Source organism: Archocentrus centrarchus, chromosome 22 (genome assembly GCF_007364275.1).
Source record: "Archocentrus centrarchus isolate MPI-CPG fArcCen1 chromosome 22, fArcCen1, whole genome shotgun sequence".
Classification (NCBI taxonomy): domain Eukaryota; kingdom Metazoa; phylum Chordata; class Actinopteri; order Cichliformes; family Cichlidae; genus Archocentrus; species Archocentrus centrarchus.
Window position 1 is genome coordinate 14,854,723 of NC_044367.1, and position 20,355 is coordinate 14,875,077.

The 20,355-nt window shown below is 41.3% G+C and overlaps 1 protein-coding gene across 5 annotated transcripts in view; it reads right to left on the reverse strand.

Annotated features, from left to right (window-relative positions):
- Positions 1-1,015: 1,015 nt before the first annotated feature.
- The window catches only part of qkia (QKI, KH domain containing, RNA binding a), a 78,238-nt gene continuing 58,898 nt past the window's right edge, over positions 1,016-20,355 (reverse strand). The window contains exons 5-8 of one of the 5 annotated variants that reach the window (XM_030718118.1): positions 8,773-8,860; positions 7,064-7,339; positions 4,841-4,915; positions 1,016-3,591 (exon numbers count right to left, since the gene is read on the reverse strand). In XM_030718118.1, coding sequence (XP_030573978.1) covers positions 3,575-3,591; positions 4,841-4,915; positions 7,064-7,339; positions 8,773-8,860 — 456 coding nt within the window. In that variant the 3' untranslated portion in view covers positions 1,016-3,574. Of the gene's footprint in view, positions 3,592-4,157; positions 4,916-6,922; positions 7,364-8,772; positions 8,861-20,355 lie in introns of those variants that run through there. The other 4 variants (XM_030759221.1, XM_030759222.1, XM_030759220.1 and 1 more) reach the window with 4 other exon arrangements.

Sequence of the window (20,355 nt, forward strand, 5' to 3'; positions counted from 1 at the left end):
GCTGGGAATCAGCAAGAAAACAAAACAAAAATGTAACAGGGAAAAGGCAACACTCCCCACAAGAGACAGTTTTCAAGATGTAAAAGAGATGGGGGGAGGGGGAGAGAAGAGAGGGTCATTTGGGGCGAGGGGGGGTTGCAGTGGGTTTCATTAAAATAATAATAAAAAAAAAAAAAAGCACTCAGAAACATGATTAATATACATATAAAATGAGATTAGAAAAATACATTATAAACCTGTAACAATGGCTGTTAATTACATTATCATACATGTAGTAGGCAGGCCAGAGAGAATACGGTAGGTATAGAGTCAACCTTTCCCCTGATGGTCTTATCCAGCCTTTCACAATGACACAGCAAGTTGTAACATTGCAGAGGGAATTTTCTTAATACTGTCAAATGCTGAATAGCCATCTCTTGCTCCGCTTTAATATTGCATTTCAATTTAAAATAATAACACTGAAAAAGAATATTTCATTGACCTTTCGCTGTAACAGCCTGATGAAAGAGCTATGAATAGAAAAAACAAACTGCCAAGGGTTATATTGGATCTAAGAATTCCTCGATTTAATATTATTTCACCTTCCAGCAATAAACTGTCAGTTGTTTCAATAGCTGAAAACTGTTTGGCTGTGAAACAGGCTTTGCTTGTTTCATTATCCCACGTTTCAGCCGTCCAATTTAAACCTCATGATTGTATTGATACTTTGCTGTCAAGCCGACACTCAGAGATGCGGACTGGATGCTTTCAGTTTGCAGCTGCTGAAACAAAACAGGCGTGACGAGGACGACCCCGCTGTTCCACCCACTCCCTTGAATGTTATGTATTTTTCTCAGCTCATGATCAAAAACATGTTCCGGCAGACTACTGGGTCACTACTGGCAGTTCGGTTTGTTCTAGGAAGTTAGTCACAGTCACGAAAAATCAAGACAATAGCTCGTTTGATCATTAAAATCGAAATAATAATAATAAAAAGAGAATAAAATCTGCTCATATAGCAGAGTAAAGGGCCATCAGGTAAAGGAAAAGAAAAAAAAAAATCATTTCAGGAAGACAAAACCATGGCACATATTTTTAGCTGGTCAAAACGACTGCTATTCTTTTTGCATAGAATAACTTCGGTAACGCCACGTTATGGTGGCAGCTACCCTGCTCATCCTTTCAGAGCGTGTAACACCAGCCATTCCTCTCTGCGCCATCTCGGTGGGTGCTGGATATTATTGAACACAACTGGAATACTAGAAAACAGAAATCACTGTAGATAAGGCACTTTGATTTGATCCTTTTAAGCTCGCTAGGCGTCCGTCTCACTCTGATGCTCGCTAACGTTCCGAGGGTTGTGACTGTTTTGGTCTTCCTTTTCCAATCATATTCAAGCTTAACAGCGCACCCCCAGCCCCCCTCCCCCACTTGGTTTTTTTCCATTTTCTCCTATACGGTTTTAAACTTTTTTTTCTTTATTTTTTTTTCTGATTTTGTAACTGCAAGTAAAGTATCAAAAGCTAAAATTGCCAAAAATAGATCTCATTTTTTTCTCATCTCCAGCACCCTGTAAAATTATCTATTTTTTGTTCTCTTCTGTATTTGTATATGCAATGACATATCTACATTTTTATATATTTATATATATTTATATATATAAGACGTATGTATAAAGCAATTTGAACAGGCAGGCATGGCTTTCACATCCTATTTTTTCTTGAGAGAGTTAAACAAAAGACTGTGGGCTCAGAAGCTAGACTATGATCAGAGGGAGGTGTGACACATTGTGGATGCGCTTTTGGATAGTTTGTCTCAAGTCAAAAAAGAAATTTCATCAGTAAAAAATACAAACAAAAAAAAACCAAAAAAACAATTAAGTTCCTAATATGCAAGGAGGCTCCGTTTACGCCAACTGCACGATCCAACTCATGTAAAGTTTTCAAACTAGGGTTAAAACTTAAAGTACATTAAAAAAAAAAAAAAAAGAATTAGTCAAATGTGGAGATGAAAAAAATTAAAATGGCAAAATAAAACATTTGCTTGGCAATGTGGCTGATGAAACAACTCACTATAGAATCCAGGTAACATGACAAAAGCATTTATGTACAGAACTTCAAAGTGCCCTCCCCCCTTTACTGTCACTGTGTAGCAGGTTGATTTAGTGTTGATTACCATCGCTTCACCTTAGAACAAAACAGAGCAGTAATGGGTGAGAAATCATCTGGCTGACTGTCTGTTACAGCTGAAGGCAGGCACTAAAAATTCACACCCTTTTAAACTCTAAAAATCACAAAGAGAGCCCTCTGTGAGACAGATGCATAACTGCAGATATATAATTCACTGGCAAACCCTTTGGCTAAATATGCACACTTAATACTTTTTTTTTTGTCTTTGTGATCACAGCTCAGCTAACTCATTGAGATTTTTTTTTTTTTTTCAAAATACATCAGGCACTGTATAGTGGATGTAGTGTGGATGGGGGGCAATGTCCCCCGAAGCCTCAGCACACCCTACTTTCATTGTAGTATTAATTAAAACACACACACAAACACACAAAGAACCAACAGCCCAAATAGTGACCTTCCCATCTCACCCTTCATAATTTCTTAGTTTCTGCAGCCTGCATTGAACATTAGTTTGTGTACTGTTTTCCAGCGCTAAACACCTCGCCTTGGTTTTGGCTGGTCAATTTTAAGCAAAGCTAATTAGTCAAATATGGAAAAAAAAGGACAAAATCAAGTGGAGAAAATGACTCAAAACGAAAAGCATTACAAACAGACAGGAGAAAAAAAACAAAACATACAAATCATAAAAAGCTCCTTTAGCAATCATTTCAGCCATGCTTTAAAAAAAAAAAAAAAAACAAGACAGAAAGCTGTTTAGAGGGGCACACCCAGAATGTGTCAGCTCAAAAATACATCTTAGAGCTCAACAACTGAACTACATGTGAAAATGACAGAAATTAAACAAGTTAATGTGAGTGTATGTTCTCTTTCCTTCCGTTTCTTTTTCTCTCCCCGTAGGTGGGTGTTGGAACAGGGTGGGAGCAGGTAGATGCTCTTATATCTATATTTTGAGGGAGGTGGGAGTGGGGTGGGGACATCTGAGGGCCATTACTCTGAAACCAAATGGTTTGCGTCAAATAAATACTCAACTTTGATTCATACAAGTGAGGTCACCAGATCAGAGTAATTAAAGGAGGGGGAGGGTGGGCAGGGTGGGGGTCTTTATTGCTATATAATTCAGTGCAGATTTGTGAGTCATACCACAAAACACATCCACCCAGTATATGATTCATGAAGAAAAAGAAAGAGAAAGAATGGGAATCGAACTCAATGAACAAAGGGAAAAAAAAAATGAATAACACACAACTTTGTTGGGTTTTCGTTGTGTTTCTGTGAAGATTCTGCGTTGTTTCTACTTTTTTTTTTTTTGTCAGAACGTGTTAGGGTAACTGTATGGGCAGGCGCCTCTCTCTCTCTCACTTGCGTCCGAGAGGCTAGCAAAAGGCAATTACCAGTTAACTGATCAGCAGGCAGGCTTGGGGCGGCTCGTCATTGGGTGAAGAGTTCAGAGGTCAGAAGGTCATGTGTTAGTTGCCGGTGGCGGCTAGGTGGTTAGAAACAAAAACAAAACAAACAGAAAAAAAAAAGATAGAAAGGATATTAGTGTCAGCAAGAAGAGACTGGAATGACATCATTTTAACAATAAAATGAATGCAATCTCTTACGTCGCCCCCTGCTCTTAATCCCCTGCCAATATGAGGTGAACCCAACTAAACTCACTGCAATCATGACGCTGTCGCATCATGATCCCAACTGCTAAGCCCCACCCCGAGTAAGGTAGCTTTGTGGTTTTCAATAAAGTGCACATTGCCCCCAAAACCAAAAAAAAAAAACCAGAAGCAAAGAGGTTGAACAGACAAACAAAGTAACAAAAATCTAGTGTTTTAGTGTCTTTCGAGTTGGAATGCAAGCTACAAACAGTGTGATTAGTGGTAAGGAGACTTAATAACTAGTGTTATGTGAAGCACAACTGAGACTAGTGTTATATGTGCAATGAATAGATGAATCGCTGTTTTCCGATTCTTTCTCTTTATTTAGCAGTATATTTTTATATAATATAAATATACACAAAACCATAAATACATTTGATATAAAATGCTCAAATATAAAATGACAGTACCTCATGTACAACTGAAATATTAAAAATGTACTTTAGCTTTATTTCAATATATTTGCAATACACTGGAGAGAATGCAAGCTACCTCAGCTTATGTCTGTGCGTGCCTATCTTCCATAGAAAAATAAAAATTAAAAATAAATTTAAATTTCAAGGTGAAATGGGGCTTGGTAGCAGCATGGCTACTCGCCTTCTGCCTGCTATGTCTTTATGATACAGTATAGAGATGCGTCTCCTTTTTCTCTGCTCCTCATGAGCTGAGGAGATAAATCATGTATGGGAACAAGCGTGCCCCATTTTAGGCTCTAATCTCACATCAGAGGAATGTCATTATACACTTTCAACACTGCCTGCAAAGTACTACCTGTCCTGGCTTCACAGCTGCAAAAAAACCCAAACCTTTCAACATCGCTTTTGCCTGAGCTTTGACATATATATACACAGTCTGCATATACTGTATATGTTAAGTACTAAATGTAAACGAAATGTGCATACCACAATCAACCATTTAGCTGGTGTGTGGCGATATGGGGTAGGACAGGTGGCAGGGGGACAGGAAAACAAAACAAAAAAAACAGGCAATGTAGAAATTCCCAACTAAGGCATCGAGGCATAATATAATAATCATTAAAATGCATAAGTCAACATCAAAGTGTAGCTAAGAGACTAAACTGACCTCTGTCAGCGGTCACAATCCTTTGGTAAGGATGGACCCGCGTGTCATGCCGTCTCACTTTAGTAGCCATTGCACCTAGATTGTAACAGGTCCACAAGGTTAGAAACCATTCACTTTGAGGAGGGCAAAAACAGTCATTTGTACAGTAACAACATTCACATTTTTAACCATTATAATACTCGGATAATACAATAATACACAGAATAACATAATACAGATTATAGTACATATACACACAAACACATATCTTCTTCTTTTTTTTTTTAACATGTAGAAAAAAATGCAGTAGAAAAAAATAATAATACACCTTTTTGGAGATCTACTTGGTATTTAAAAATGCATAACTTAAGTACTAAAATTCCACAGTGCTCAGAGTTATATTGAGGGGGAGTCTTTGAAAAAGAGGGCAGGTAAAGGGTATAGGCTCCAGGGCTGTCTAGAAAAATAATGTGATTCTTCCTGTGGGATCCAAAAGGGGAACTGAGAGAAATTTGTCTCTTCATTTTGAAAGGTGGGGAAATCCAATACAGCTCTGATGGTAATTGAATAGTGCCAGACACCACCTGCCTCTCCCTCTCTCCTTCATTTTCTCTTTCCCTTTTTCAACATTTCTCTCTGGGTCAATCTGCTCACTCGCGGCAGAGGCTGTCATTTTCCTCCTATATTTGCCACAACTGATTTCTTTCTCCTGCAGTGGTTGACACTGCCTCATATGCATGACAAAAACAAACTGTTTGCGTGCCACAGTATGTTCAAGTATTACAAATTTTGATATGTGCATGAATTTAGGGGGGGGGGGGGGGGGGGGGGGCATTCCCGGAGGAAGCAAGGACATGTGAAATAAGTTATAAAAAAAGATTTTGTTCTGGCATTATCAAGAGCGGCTTTTTGGCTGATGACTACACAGCTAACTACACTACTCTGAAGTAGCAGATGGCCTGACATTTCTTTATTCTCAGAGAAGCCATTGGTGGCTTGATACAGTAGCGCAGGAAACTGAGCCAAGTCTGTGAGTGTGTGCGAGTATGAGAGGGAGCGTGTTCCACAGGGCCCTGTGTTGCTGAAGGCACCAATCGATAGTGTGAGTAAATAAAATGCACTAAGCTGGTGTAACCCTGCAAGTTAAAGAGAGAAAAGCCAGTCAGCTGCCCCTGTCTGTTCTACACATGACTCCCAGAGGCACCTCAAATACACAGGTCAGCTAAAACCACACTTGTGTCTGCTGCTGCCAAATGAATCTGTGAACATTAGAGAAGCACAGTGTCAAATTAAATCTGGAAAGCAACTGACAAAGGTTTCTCCTGTCTTAAAAAAGGAAACAGTTTTTCTTTTGTTAACAAGAGCTTCAATATAACACATGGTGAACATATCAGGCCCAAACCTAATCCTTTCTTCTTTGGTAGCTGATGAGCTGAGCTTAAAGCACATTGAGAATAAACATAACATAGATTATTCCCTTGTACTGAACTGTCTTCCCGACAAAAAGTAAGGGGAACGTCAGGTATTAGAACAGACCTAGGTTCAAGAGGGGTAAAGCTAAGACAATGGAGAGAAGGAAAAAAAGGGAGTGAGTGGAGGAATTTAATGAACATCCCCAGTGGGACTGAGAGAGGGACTATCTGCAGGCATCAAGACCTGCCTGCAGAGAACAGCACAGAGAAATGATTTCAAAAGCTGCAGAAATCTGAGGGGATCTGCCGCCAGACTGAATTTACCTCCAGGCCAGTGCATGAAAGGGTTAGAGAGCAGACCTGTGTGTATGTGAGTGCGCTGCTGTCAATGTGCCTCGTTTCACACTGAGGCAAGTGCAAGTCCACCTATTATAAACCTTGCAGACAAGAGGCAATATAAACCTGAGAGCAAAACTGTTTGGCAAGAACATAACTAAAACAGTGAATATCCTTAGTCTATAGAGAACTTCCCAATAGCCTGGCCCTCACAAGGTAATTATTGTCCCCCTTTGCCATTTAACATAGTGTCCATGAGCGACATAGCTGGTCATCCCATCACCAAGAGCTTCATCAGTACATCCACCCTGTGAGTTTGTCTGTTTTGATCCTCAGGTGGACACGACATATTTACCTTTCAACAAGTCCTGACTGTGGCTCATGGAAGCCGCGTCCAGCACCCCGGCTCCGGGGTAAAACAAGCTGCCCTCCTGTCCAGGCTGGCTAAAGCTGGTCGCTGTACCTGCTGCACCCATGCTTCCCCAGGCTCTCTTACCTAGAACCCCACTGTGCTCGATGGGGTACTCCAGCAGGGAAGTGGGTGCCAAGGCATAAGGGTACTCGTAGGGGGTGGTGTAGATAAGCCCAGCTTCCGGTGTGGGAGGCACCAGGGTGGGGGTGCCATTGGGCAGCATGGCAGCCATCTGAGTGGGCCGGATGAGGTTCATGATGGGGGCCCCAGCTGGCGTTGGGGGCCTCAATGCCGGGGGAGGCAACACCTGACCTGCGGGGGCCGCTATGAGGCGAGGGCCCTGAGCGGCTGCTGCCGCCGCTGCAAGAGAGAACGCAAGGGTGGCTGCCATAAGCAAGAGAGTGAAGGACAGGAACAGAAAGAAAGAAAGAGGACAAGAGATAAAGTGTAAAGTGGTTGATCATTATCACAGATGAAAAGTGAAGGGTGAAAATACAAAAGGGGGAAAGGAAGGGTGAACAGGAAGTGGCAGAGAGAGAGAGAGAGAGAGAGAGAGAGAGAGGAGCAAAAGGGAAAATTAGTCCATGCAATGATCATGGTGGTGAACCACAAAAGCGACAATCTGTTGCCACAAAAATAAACATTGCCAAACAAAATTTAAAAAAATAAATAAATCCCTCACACCAAAACACAAGAAGCACAAAAATAATGAAATAATGCTGTCATCCCCAGTGCATGTGAAGCAGACAATCACCACAGCAGCTACACATTCATCTACTGGAAAGGATATGGGTGAACTGAATGACACGCATGCCAACAGAAATGGAGCTGTTGACTTTATAAAGAGCAGGAAGCAGTTTTCACAGAAAAGCAAAAAACAAAACAAAACAAAAACAAAATCTTGATGTGAAGGTCAGTGGGGGAGCATTTAAACTTAAAGAAATGCTGATCCTCTGCAAAGTTAGCAGTTATGCTGGATGACAAATGGACACACAAATATAATTCTTATAGAGGTTAAGTATTAGCATGTGCTTTAAGCTGTGCTACACAAGATTCCCCAAAGGCAAGTCTATTAAATCGAGTGCTATTGTAACTGCAGTTAGGTGGTGGGCTACTTCATCATGGCTACCATTTAGGCAGATGTTAAATGAGAAAAATTCAACAAAGAAATTAATCACTTAAACTTTCATTTAAAAAAAAATGTACAGAATAACCCAGTTTAGTCACACTTTTAATTAAATTTAGATTAATTATTGAGAAAATAATCAAGGTCGAGACAGTACATGCACAAGTTCAGATTAACTTGCTATTAAGTTAAATGTTTGCACTGTATACCATTTACATTTTTAAATATAATTTGGTGATTACAAAACTAACGTGATCTAGCAACTGACATGCAGAACTGAGCAGGTAAAATACAGCAATGTGCTTCATATTTAAAGTCTGCCAGGAGCAAGTAAAACAGGGTGAATGCATCTGGATTGCAGGAGAAAGGATGGCTGAAAGGATGGTTGAGAAGAAAAGAAATATGGAGAAAAATGGAATAGAAATAGTCCTACTTATGGTTGGAAAACAGCTTGAGAGAGAGGTCTGCTAATAGTCAGAGATGGTACTGATGGTATGTACACAGTAGATCTGACTACACATTTATTTAATGAAAATAAACAGTATTAGTTAATGAGAAATGTTGGAAAAATATCATTAAAATATTAAAAGTTTTTATTATGTATGGAAGAAAACTGATGGATTGTGGAAACTGTAGATGTGGGTGGTTTTCACTGCAGCTCACTTACGTGTTTTGACGTTGTTATCTCTGTATGTCCCATTGAGAATAGCTAGCTCCATCAGCTGCATCTTCTTCAAATTGTCCTCTCCCTCTGCCTGTAAATAAATAACAATAATAATAGACTTTAATATTCACAATAACGCGCCCCACATTTGCACGAGCCGAGGCCCGTTAACAGGGCTACTAAAACAATCCACATGAAGACAATTTCACCTAAGCACATGTCTGGGGGTTGCAGTTAAATCATTTGGACATGACATGTCATCTGCTCTCCAGAAGCACTGGTTGGATTGGGTTTAGGGAAACAGCGATGAGATAAGCTAAAGTGCTGCTGTCATGGCAGAGTGCCTTGTTGTTACTAAAATGCTGACAGAGACATTAAGTGTGGGAATGCATATTCATAATCCATATCAGAATGATAATTACTGTAATTTTCTTTGCTCCCTTGTGCGCAATCAAATGCGCAATAACCGCCCTGGCTAATGTCAGTCCTGTCAATTAATGTTTGGATAAATAAATACAAAAGCAGCAGCCACTGTCATTATCGCCAAATTAGGGGACTGAAATTATTCACGGAAAGCAATTAAGATAGCACCCTCCCCACACACACACGCATCCATTCCTCCCCTTTCCCTTTCTGCAAATCGCCCCACCCCCAAAACTCCATTTCCCCTGAAGCTACCGAACATTCAATAACCATGACAACACAATCCCACCACCACCACCCCTGTGATTTTACAGGTTGTACATCATAATATAAGCAGTGTCTTACGCGGCTTATTCACCAAACCTGAGGGTGCATGTGAAGCCTTGCTGACCTCAGATTAACCTTAACTCAGCTATTGATTTTATATCTTCTGCTGGTTTAAGGTAAAATTGTGATGCTTGTTCCCTCACTAGTTCAACTCACAAACACAAAGACAAATGGCTAAAGTACATACATTCTGTACATGCATTTAAATGCCTCACGTGTGCAGAGTAAGGCAAACCCGCCTGTCAGGGTGGCAGCAATGAAAACAGAAAGGCAGATACCGAACCTCCTCCATTTCTCTATTTTGTCTAGGTGTGTGTCTCCTGGACTAATTCACAGTTCAACAACAGTCTGCAGCTCCATTCACAGGACGATAAGGAAAGAAAAGACATGGAAGGGGAGAGAGAAAGAAACGGAAAAAGAACGAGGGCTCAGAGTTAAGCCCTCCCCTGAGACTCCTCTTCAACACAGCCACCGAGAGAGGAAGAGAAAGAGCGAGGTTAAGCAAGAGAAAAAGTGACAGAGGCTGGTCTCCCTTGACTAAATATAAAGCTGTGGCTTCAGAGCAGTTGCAGCATTCAACAGCGCGTGTGTGTGTGTGTGTCTGTGCGTGCACGCACAATGTTTAGTGTACCACAGAGCTGCCAATTAATGAAGCAAGGAAACTTCTTTTTCCTTCACTACCTCCACTGTGATCTGTCTCTTTTCTTTTAATGGGGAGGTCTTACAGCATGAAAATTATACCAAATTATCCCAAGCTGCAAAGACAGATCAAAGACGAATAATAACTAGTGATACAATGGACATGTTTACATTTTCCAGGTGATCAGAAATTAGTTGATTGAACAAATAGCTTTATGTTACCAACAATTAGAAGATAATTATCAATTAAGCCTTAATTTAGTTCAAAATGACATGCTAATTTACAACTCTGAATAGAGTATATTATGTCAAATCAAATCCATAACTTATCCTAACTGGCACATTTGGAAATGAGTTAAAGTAAATGAAAAATTGAAAACAAAGGCGAAAAGGTGGGTGTTAAATAGTAGCTAAGCACTATTGTATTCCCTCACCATCATCATTTGGAGGTGAGGAAAGGGCCACTTGACATGCAGCTTCAACACTAACCGAACATGGCCCAGGTCAATCACTAACACGGGCCAATAAACCCTCTTCAACAAAGAGACAAAATCACTACTAATTAGATGCTGCAATCTCTATGTAAACAATCATACACATGAATGAACAAGCCCTGAAATAGCTTCCCATCACACCTAAGACAGTGCCAATAGACATCATTAAAGCCAGTGTCTCACTGTTATCACTGTTTCTTCCATTTCTGACCAATCTGACCATGATGTTTACAACAGTGCACAGTCCAGACAGTGGGGGACAATAAGTCTGCTGTTATTTAGTAATGACTCGCATAAGTCAAACCACCAATCTATTCTTTCCTTCCTTGTATGTGTGTGCGTCTCCCTGTAAGCTTCGATTATATATGTTCAACGTCTGCAGATGTCAATGTGTCTTGTCCGCAGGGAATTAACATTGCAATACCCCAACTACACAACTGCCGCAGGTGGTGGATATCAAGCAGACTTCAAAAAAATATAACAAGAACGAATGCTATCTGTGTCCGCAATGGAGTATAATCAAGGCATAACAAGTCAAAATGAGAAATGAAAAGTAAAGAGAAAATACAAAATAAAGAATATAACTTCAGCAGAGGCAAATAATGAAGGGGACTGTATGTGTAATGCTTTCAAAGCTCGATATGTTTATTGTGACAACAATAAATCAAACAATCTTGCTCGTATTCCTTGTGTGGAGAGTTGGATAAAGAATATCCATTCTGCTAAAACCATTCTGGCACCTAAGCTTTGCATAACATATAGGCAGACTACCCCCCACAACTATAATTTAAATAAATTGACGTGCTTGCCTCTCAAATTATGATGTAGCCCCTCATAAGTACATAGTATTCCAGCAAGCTGAGAGCAAAGAACTTGGCATCAGTTTGGTTGCAACAGACTAATACTAAAAAAAATCAGACAAATTAATTAGCACATTTCTGGGGCAAAACTCTACAGTATATGACAATACAATTGAGGGGTTGCTTAGTAGGAGGCTGCAGATCAGGACAAATGCATTCAGGGATGTGGGTGTTACATGTGTTTTTGTGTGTGTTGAGCAATGATGGATCTGCAGGGCTGTGGGGGTTAAATAGGCGCAGGGGAAGAGGGTGCCACCATCCATCCAACTCTGCATAGGTGGCACACTGCCTGTTGAGAGGAGAGACAAAATAGAGGGCAGCGAGAGGGGAAGAGCACAGATGCTGCTGCTGCTGCAAGGATGAGGTGTGCATTGCTGTGTGTGAAATGTGTACATCCTCAGTGGAGGGCTGCTGATATAGCTCCAGCCTCTAAGAGTTTGCTAGATAAATCCCCCAAACACAGACAGATGATTTCTGTTTTACATCTGAAACAAGCTCGTTTTTTGCATCAAAACACAAAATCCCTCTTGCAACATTTTCCCCACTTTTCTCTGTAGCAATCTATATAGGGTTAGAAAGTGTTCATTATATTAGCACCACAGTCTGAGCAACACAACAACTTAAAATAACAGACTCAAAAATGGCTAAAGACAGGAACATTTACATGGAGAGAAAACAAAAGATGATGATGGTGGCACTTTAGAAATCATGTAGCTTCCCCGCATAGAAGCACAGATTAGATAAATGATGAACAGTGCCTGGGAGAGCAGTTAACACTTAAATGTTGTCTTGCTCAAGGTGTCGTCACAATTAACAGACTCCTCAGTCAGCATGCACAATAAATAATAAAATCTTCACTCAGATGCTGCACTGTGTGTGTGTCTGTGTCTGTCTCTGAGCTTCTTTGTGCATGTGTGTCTAATGATCTGGCTGCTGGAATTCCCGGGAGAGGAATAGCTCCTGGATTACAGAATGAGAGGAATGGGGAAAGGAAGTTTTCTCTTATCATCTCTTACATGCACAGATGCATGTGTAACAAACACATACACACACACACACACACACAAACTCTCACGCTCCTGTCCATCAGCAAAAAAGCCACTCAATAAAGCTGCTCTATCCACCAGAATCAGATTCAATCAATGAGGCCTATTTGTGAAATCAGCAGAGCGGTAAAAGCTATCAGGGACAAGCAAGACGGAGGGATGAGGGAAGGAGGAGGTGGAGGAGAAGGGAGTGTGATGAGCTAAAGTAGACGAGCCGTGTCCCACTGCCTACCTGACAACCCAGCGATGAGGTCACTAGATGCATGCTAAATTACTGTCACGCTTCAGTCTTCTGTGTCTCTCCTGATCAAAGCTTGTGTCAGTATTTTATATGAATACAAACTGTAGCTAATGCCAGTTTTTTTTTTTTTTTTAAACCAATATTGTTTAATGACACACTGCATCTGCATCACACGAATGACTGTCTGCACCCTCACTCCAGTCCTGACACCCCAACTACAGGTCCTTTCCTTCCCCTCGCACCCACAGATAAACGCAACAGGCGTCTGGATTAGGTTGGATGAATTTCCTCATGTCTATGACTGCAGCTGAGGGGGAGTTTTTGCTCATATCTGGCAAGAGTCACCGTCTATGCAGCTCAGCTCAGCTAACAGCTCAGATGAAATGATGAGCAGTGAGAGATACAGAAAGAGAAGTGGAACAAAAGAGTAACAGGAGGAGAAAAAGCACTGCAGAGCAAGTACAAGAGAAAGCGTGAAAGATTGTCTTCCAGTTGGTGGAGAGATGGAGAGATAGGCAAGAAGAAGAAAGAAATAGCGTAAGAATATGAAACAAGAAAAGACAGACAGAGTAGTGAAAGCCAATTTGTCTGCTCCCTAGTGGGCTGACACTAGCTAAGGCCTGCTTTCCTTCCCTGGCCTCTCTGCCAGTCATCACAAACAGGCGTATGCACACATGTGAGTATATGTGTATACACACACACACACACACACACACACACACACACACACACACACACACACACACACACACACACACACACACACACACACACATATATCTTGGGCCTTAGCAGGGCTAGGGTCAGGCTCTCTCCAAACTACTCCAATTACCTCAGCAGTAAACACAGCCTGCCCTAGCTGCCTCCTGGGGTACAGAGAAGGCAGTATGTGTAGAACTGAGAATGAGAAGGGAGGGAGAAATTCAGCAGAAGGGAGTGGAGGAGGTGGTATTGGGAGCTTAGAGGAGGGAGGAGCAGGTGACTTCATGTATATGGGTGGAACTGGCAGTGGCGGCAGCTGGTTTTCCCCCTGTATCCCTCCCTCTCTTCACTCCCTTTTGGTTCCTTCCCAAACTCTAACATCTGGAGGGAAATGATTACTCTTGCTACGCTGCCAAGACGACTTATCAACAATTCTACACTCTCCAGAAGTGGAGGGTGAGAGAAGAGGATGGAATGGGTACTTGTAGCAAGCTTCAAAACATCTCCACACTAAATAAATAAGTGACAAGAAGTTTAATCCATGCAAGATAGATAAAGCAAACTTGCAATCTGGATTGGGGCAAGAAATGAAAATGCTTGTACAGCAGAAATAATTCCAGTGTTTTCATAGACAAGACTGTAAATCAAAGAGAAGCTCAGGAAAAAAAATCCAACATGCCATTCATATATACAACTTTATTTTTCAAGTACTACAAGGGATCTCACACACACATCCACACAAAACCTTTATTTTTTTTCCAGTGACAAGACCATGTATCAATCAACCACAGGGAAAAAAACAAAGTGCTTTACAAATGCGCCTCACATTTTTTCTATTCTCTTTCATTAATAAAAAAAAACAAAAAAAACTTTAAGGGTTCTAGTGGAGTAAGTGCTGTTTGTCCTTTTTCAAATTCACTGCTGCACTTTCAAAGGCAATTTTCTTGCCTCTGCCTTGCTCCTCAGCTTCTGTGAACATATCTGCCAAGGGAATCAGGCCTCAACTGTATTTTCCTTTTCCCCTAAGACTAACAATGCAATCTCCTGCAACTTTGCTTTCTCACTGTCTCATTCCTTCACAACATTCCCGCAAAGCCTCTTTATTTCTGTTGCACTTCTTTGCTCCCATCCTCACACCCAGACAGCTCCGTTAGCGATGCGCGCCATTAGTCATGCTAAACCACCAACACACTAGCTCATTAGCATAGAAGTGAACCTGACTCCAGTCAGATTATTACAAACACATCACGGCTGCTCCGCCCCATCACTGTCAATCAGACAGCTTACTGAGGTACAGTTGAAAGTGGCACATAAAGTCAGGAGCTAACTCTTCTGTTAATACTTCTCTTTCTGCATCATAACAAAGCTCAAGTGCCAAAGCTCAGGCTCAGAAGTGCCAACCCTGTTCTGTCTACTGAAACATTGGTGGTAACTCAGTATATAAGACACGCTGCAAAGGGTATTAATTTAATTGCATACTTTATTCATACAGTTTCTCAGGGGTTGTTCATAGCATAGGGTTGTAGGTATATGGGTGGTAGAAAGAGCCTGAGCCATGGAACTAGAAATGGTTACTGGATCTATGGGGCTTATTACTGCCTTTTATTGTACTGGAGAATAGTGAAGTGGCCAGCCCTGGTGCTCAGTGCTAACCCCATCAATATCTGCTGACAGACCCATACATAGACTCAGTGCCACCAACAGGAGAAAGGATAAGAAAATAAGAGCGGGAACAGAATTTTTTTTTTTTTTTTTAAACCAGTTTATTGCACTCTCTAGGACCCAAAAATTCTTTTTTCTCTCCCATGAAAAGCATTTCCAATATTACAAAGGAAATAGCTGTGGAGAAATTCTGAGTGATGATGTTTATCCTTAGAAACTGGGCTGGTGTTTCACGTAACATAACAGCATTAAGAGCAGATTAAATTTCATATGAATAACCCAGAGGGAAAATACACAGATTTAACAAAATGATTTAGATATAATTAAAGCTTGCTGGCCTGCACTGCCTTTGACAAACCAACGATGTTACAAGCAAAGAGCATAAGGTATCATGTAGTCCCTGTCCCCGTGCTGTACAACCTAACAGTTGTCTGATTCTCCTGTCCCCACACTTGTCATAGTTTTCATTGCCTAACAATAAAATTCCCTCTGCCTCCTCCCACATTCACAAATTTTCACTCACAAGCTCTACCTTACGCATCCATTTCTATTACATTTTTCCTTCCACTCTGCTCTCTGTTCCTGCCCATATCTTTATCCCTCATTCCACCACACTGCCAGACGGTGTATTGTTCTGTCGCTGCGATCCTTTAATGCCATCCAATCGAGCAGGGAATATCTTGAAGGGATTTGGCCAGGGATGATTTGGGAGCTTTAAATACTGCTAGGGGATTTGCATCAGATTCAGAGATCCTGACTCAGAGCTGATCACTGGAGCTTTCTCTTGAAACAGGGATCCAAGTACCTCTTGCAAGATCTGGATTCAACCCTGGAACTTTTTGGATGGATGTGCACATGTGCAGGCCAGGAACTATTTTTTGAGACAAGTTCCTTGGGTAACCTCATTTTACCTGGCTCAATGCAACCTGGTGAAGCTAAAACTGTCAGTCTTAACAACGGTACAAGTCTCAGTTCACTCACTGTGCCATACAACTCTTTATTGCCTTCATCAACAAGGAAGCAAAGGGAGAAGGTTGATTTCAATCACTAAGTAGCATAAAACTATGAGGCATCGCAGCAGTTCCTACAATGCATTGTTGAAAAATGTATTCAGTTTTATTTAGTATGTTAGTACTGCAGATGTTGACTGCATTCTCCCCTCATACAAAAACACTGGGATTTTAATGTAGCTTTTTGAAGAACAAAAAAGACAACCCAACCCAACTTCTACCATGGGACTACCAGTCAGCAATCATCAACAACTGAACATCCACCCCTAACAAACAAAAGCAGTGTGGAAGAGAAAGAGAAAAGTAGGGGACTGCGATAAACAAATCAAACCAACCCAAGTGAGAGTTTAAAATAAAAAAATAAATAAATATCTGAGGCAAAGCCTTTACACTCAAGAGACCATGGAGGAGGCAAAGAAAGCCATCAGTCCAGAGCTGGCTGGTGGGACTGAGAGAATGGAGTTTGAAATGACTTGAGCGATGGCTGGCAAAGCGAGGCATCACAGTCTGTAGGAGCTGAATTTGATGGGCAGCCTTTGGGCTCTCAAAGCGCTGAGCTCTACACAATCCTATTTTCCTGCCTAAACACTGGGACACACTGTCGCTGGAGAGGCTGAGATGAAAGCACTGAGTGTGTGTGTGTGTGTGTGTGTGTGTGTTTGTATGTGTGCGCCTTCTTCACAGATGCTGAAGCTTGGCCCTGGTATGGGCCCTGAGGAAGTTCAGAAACTACTGTGGGTGGACAGTATAAAGTGGTGTGTTTGAGAGACAAAGAGACAAAGTGGCAGAGAGACAATGTGCACAAGTCTTGATCAGCACTGTGCCATTGGAGACAGAGTTCTAACCGCAACTCCCCTGAAATTGACTCACGGGCATATGCACACTTCTGCATTTCCTTGCCTCTCTAAAAGGATTAAAGGGACCTTCAAAGAGTGGCAGAGAGATTGGCCAGGGGCCTGCAGGGTCCCTTTCCTCACCACTGGAGGACCAGGGCAGATTAAAACTGCCCGGGCCGCTCAGCCTGCCTTGTTACCCGCCTTTACTTCCCGCGCAGCGTATTAGGACACTTGAAACTCCCCCCAGAGGAGCCAAGCACAACCAGGTGGATTAGGAAGGAGGTTATTTTACAATGATGTGAGGGACCTGAGTGTTTAGAGACTGAAGAACATGTGTGTGTGTGTGAACTGAAATTAAAAGGACAGTACAAGTGGGCCAAGCAATTTCATAAGTGGTGCCTGTGTACACAGAATGCACCCTCACAGGGGATCGTGGGTGACTGAAATCTAAATGAATGAGACAGGAGAAGAAACAGGTCTAATTCTCCTTAGACAGAAAAAAAATGAACAAGATGGATTAGCAACAGGATAAGGTTTCAAGGAGAAATGAAGTCAAGAGAGCGCATAAGAGAAAAAGTTGCTAACTGTGGCTTGATGATGCTGAGTTTGGTTCGACAAAGAACAGACCATCACAGGCAAGACCTCTAAGTATTCAACTAGTTTGTACCAACAATTGATTACTGACCAATTACCCACTGTTAAATTTGATGGTCTAAGAATACAGTTATCCTTGTTTTACATCCAGTTTACTTGGCTGTCATTTGTAATTTGCATGACAGCACACATGCATGGTACTGAGCTTCTTCTTTCCACAACTGTTCCCAGTCGTGAGTAGGTGAATGCCAGAGGGATAAAACAAGCGGGAGAAGGTGCGGAAGGAGATGAAACACACCATTCAGCATGAATATTATTGCAATCTGAATCTTCTCCTTGCCTCGGATTTTCACCATTTCCTGTGGCTGGCTCCGTGAGCAGACTGATGATAAAGGAACAGCGGGGAGAGTGGAATACAAAGCCACATAACCACATTCCTTGTTCATATGTCACTATGTGCATGCAAGCAGCTTACTACAGGTACACATCCAGATGGATGCACACAAGCAAGGAATTTTTATCAAAGACTGTTTTCACACCTTACCTGTTTATGTCAATTGAAACCAGGGCTGGTCTGTTGGGGCCACTTTATTATGGAGTGAGAGAAAGCTGAAAGTCAAACCAGACTAAGACGGTTTGAAAATATGGTCCCAGTTTAATTCCAGGCAGAGTCTAATTCACTCTTTTCACAAATTTTCAGTTTTTAGTTAAAAAGCAAACAGACAAATTATAGTATTATTCAATAGCAAATTTATAGCATAAACTATCCTTAAGATGCCATCAAAACTGACCTCTACATGTAAAGACTTTGTGGGAAGCAAGGAGTAGGGCCAAATTGCTAAATCTAGAGATCTAGAGAAATCACTAGGTTAGCAAAAATGAGGTGGAATGAAGCATGATGATCACTGATGTAAGCAGCAGGGATCCTCCTAAGCGTGCAAAAATGGAAACAGAAAAATAAATACCAAATACCTATGAATACAAGCAAAGTTCAACTGAATATTTACTTCCAGCGCTAATGCTAACAGTGAACAATAAAACTAGGCTGGACTCTTACAGACTTTGAGGCTGAAGCCTTCCAGTCCCTCATCATTTCCAGCAGCTGTCTTTGCAGTGGTGAGGAGAAAGGAGGAGCACATCATATGAACACAAAGCTGTTAGTTCACTGTTAAACGCTGCAACCTTTTCAAAACGGTTTGGTTTAGCAGGTTATGTAACCATTAACTAGTCCCAAGACTACCTAAGGTACCTAATACGTTCTTAACCTATCTGTGCTTGTTAATGTATTTTATTATATAAGACGATATCACCAAAATGCATTAGTGAACCGCCCATCTATATGACATGATGTTATACTATTCTATATTTTTCACTCGTATTTTTTATACATGATAGTAATAGCCTTCTAGTTAAATGGCCTGCAGCTTTATTTCATCAAATCTCCGGTAAACTGTCCTGTTTGTTCTGTATTTTCATCTACATATGGGGAAAAGAGTGGCCAATTTTAGTTAGACTAAAACTGGTTTGAACTGTAGGTTTGGTAAATTAAAGAGGAGAAGGCCAGGGAAGGTGGCCAAGATTAGACAGGTTGCTCCCTACGGGATTACAGTTTCTTTAGGGTCAAACCCACCTGTCTGCCACCCAGGAGAACCATAGAGTTGGAGATGAAGAGAGATGGACAGATGGAGATGTGGAGAGATGGCAGGGGAAGAGCCCTTAGGGGCAAGACCAGACTGAGTCCCTCCGGTCGGCATTTGAGCTGACAGGAGGGACTCGGCACACATCATTTTTGAAAGTTAAAAAAAGAGAAATTAAAAGGTATGCAAATAGATTTATATGCCAACAAGGCTGGCCTTTTAATGTGATTGATAGCTTCCCTTTCTGCACATTTCAGAAGTAATACACAGAAATATCTTCTTTTCTTCTCCGCCTCTCAGAAAGGCACAGAAGTAAGGCTTGAGTTTAAAAAAAACTTCTGAGATTCTAGATGTGTGGTCATTTATTTCATACCCAGTCTTCCCTGGTATACTGGAATGCTAGCGAAGATCTTGTCTGAGCCTGCTTTAAAATGTTTGAAGTTAACACCAACATTTAAGCTAGAGGAGGTCTGTGTTTCATTGTTGTTTCAGAGTGTTGCTGAAGGAAGGCTACTGGGCTAAGCTTGCATTTATACAACTAAACCAAAAAGTTAAAAGCAAAGTCTTTGAGGAAGGAATGTATAAATGTCAGTGTCCACACTTGATTAAAGACCGTTTCACCTGACATGGCCAATCACGGTCACTAACCCATTAAATGACATGCACTAGTAATCATTATTGGCATAAGTGTCAGAAAATCCACATCTGTTTCCTGTGGTAACAGTTCAAGTGGTCCATTTCAATTACCCACTTATCACATCTAGACCATTAATCAGAGCTGCTTTATACATCACTATTTTAGTGTTTGCTCTTCACTGCTCTCCTGGTTACAAGGTTTCAATACGAGTCTGTGCGGTACTTGTCTGAAATGTATTAGCAAGGGCACAGAAAAGGTTGGACAAATGAGTGAAGAGTGTGAGTGCTGAAGATGGATGATGATGAAAGTAGAGGACAAGAGGATGGTTGGAAGTCAGAGGTCACAGTGCCTCTAGGCCACATTCTCTACTGCTTGACTACACACACACACACACACACACACACACACACACACACACACACACACACACACACACACACACACACACACACACACACCAAGAAAACAGCATAATTGC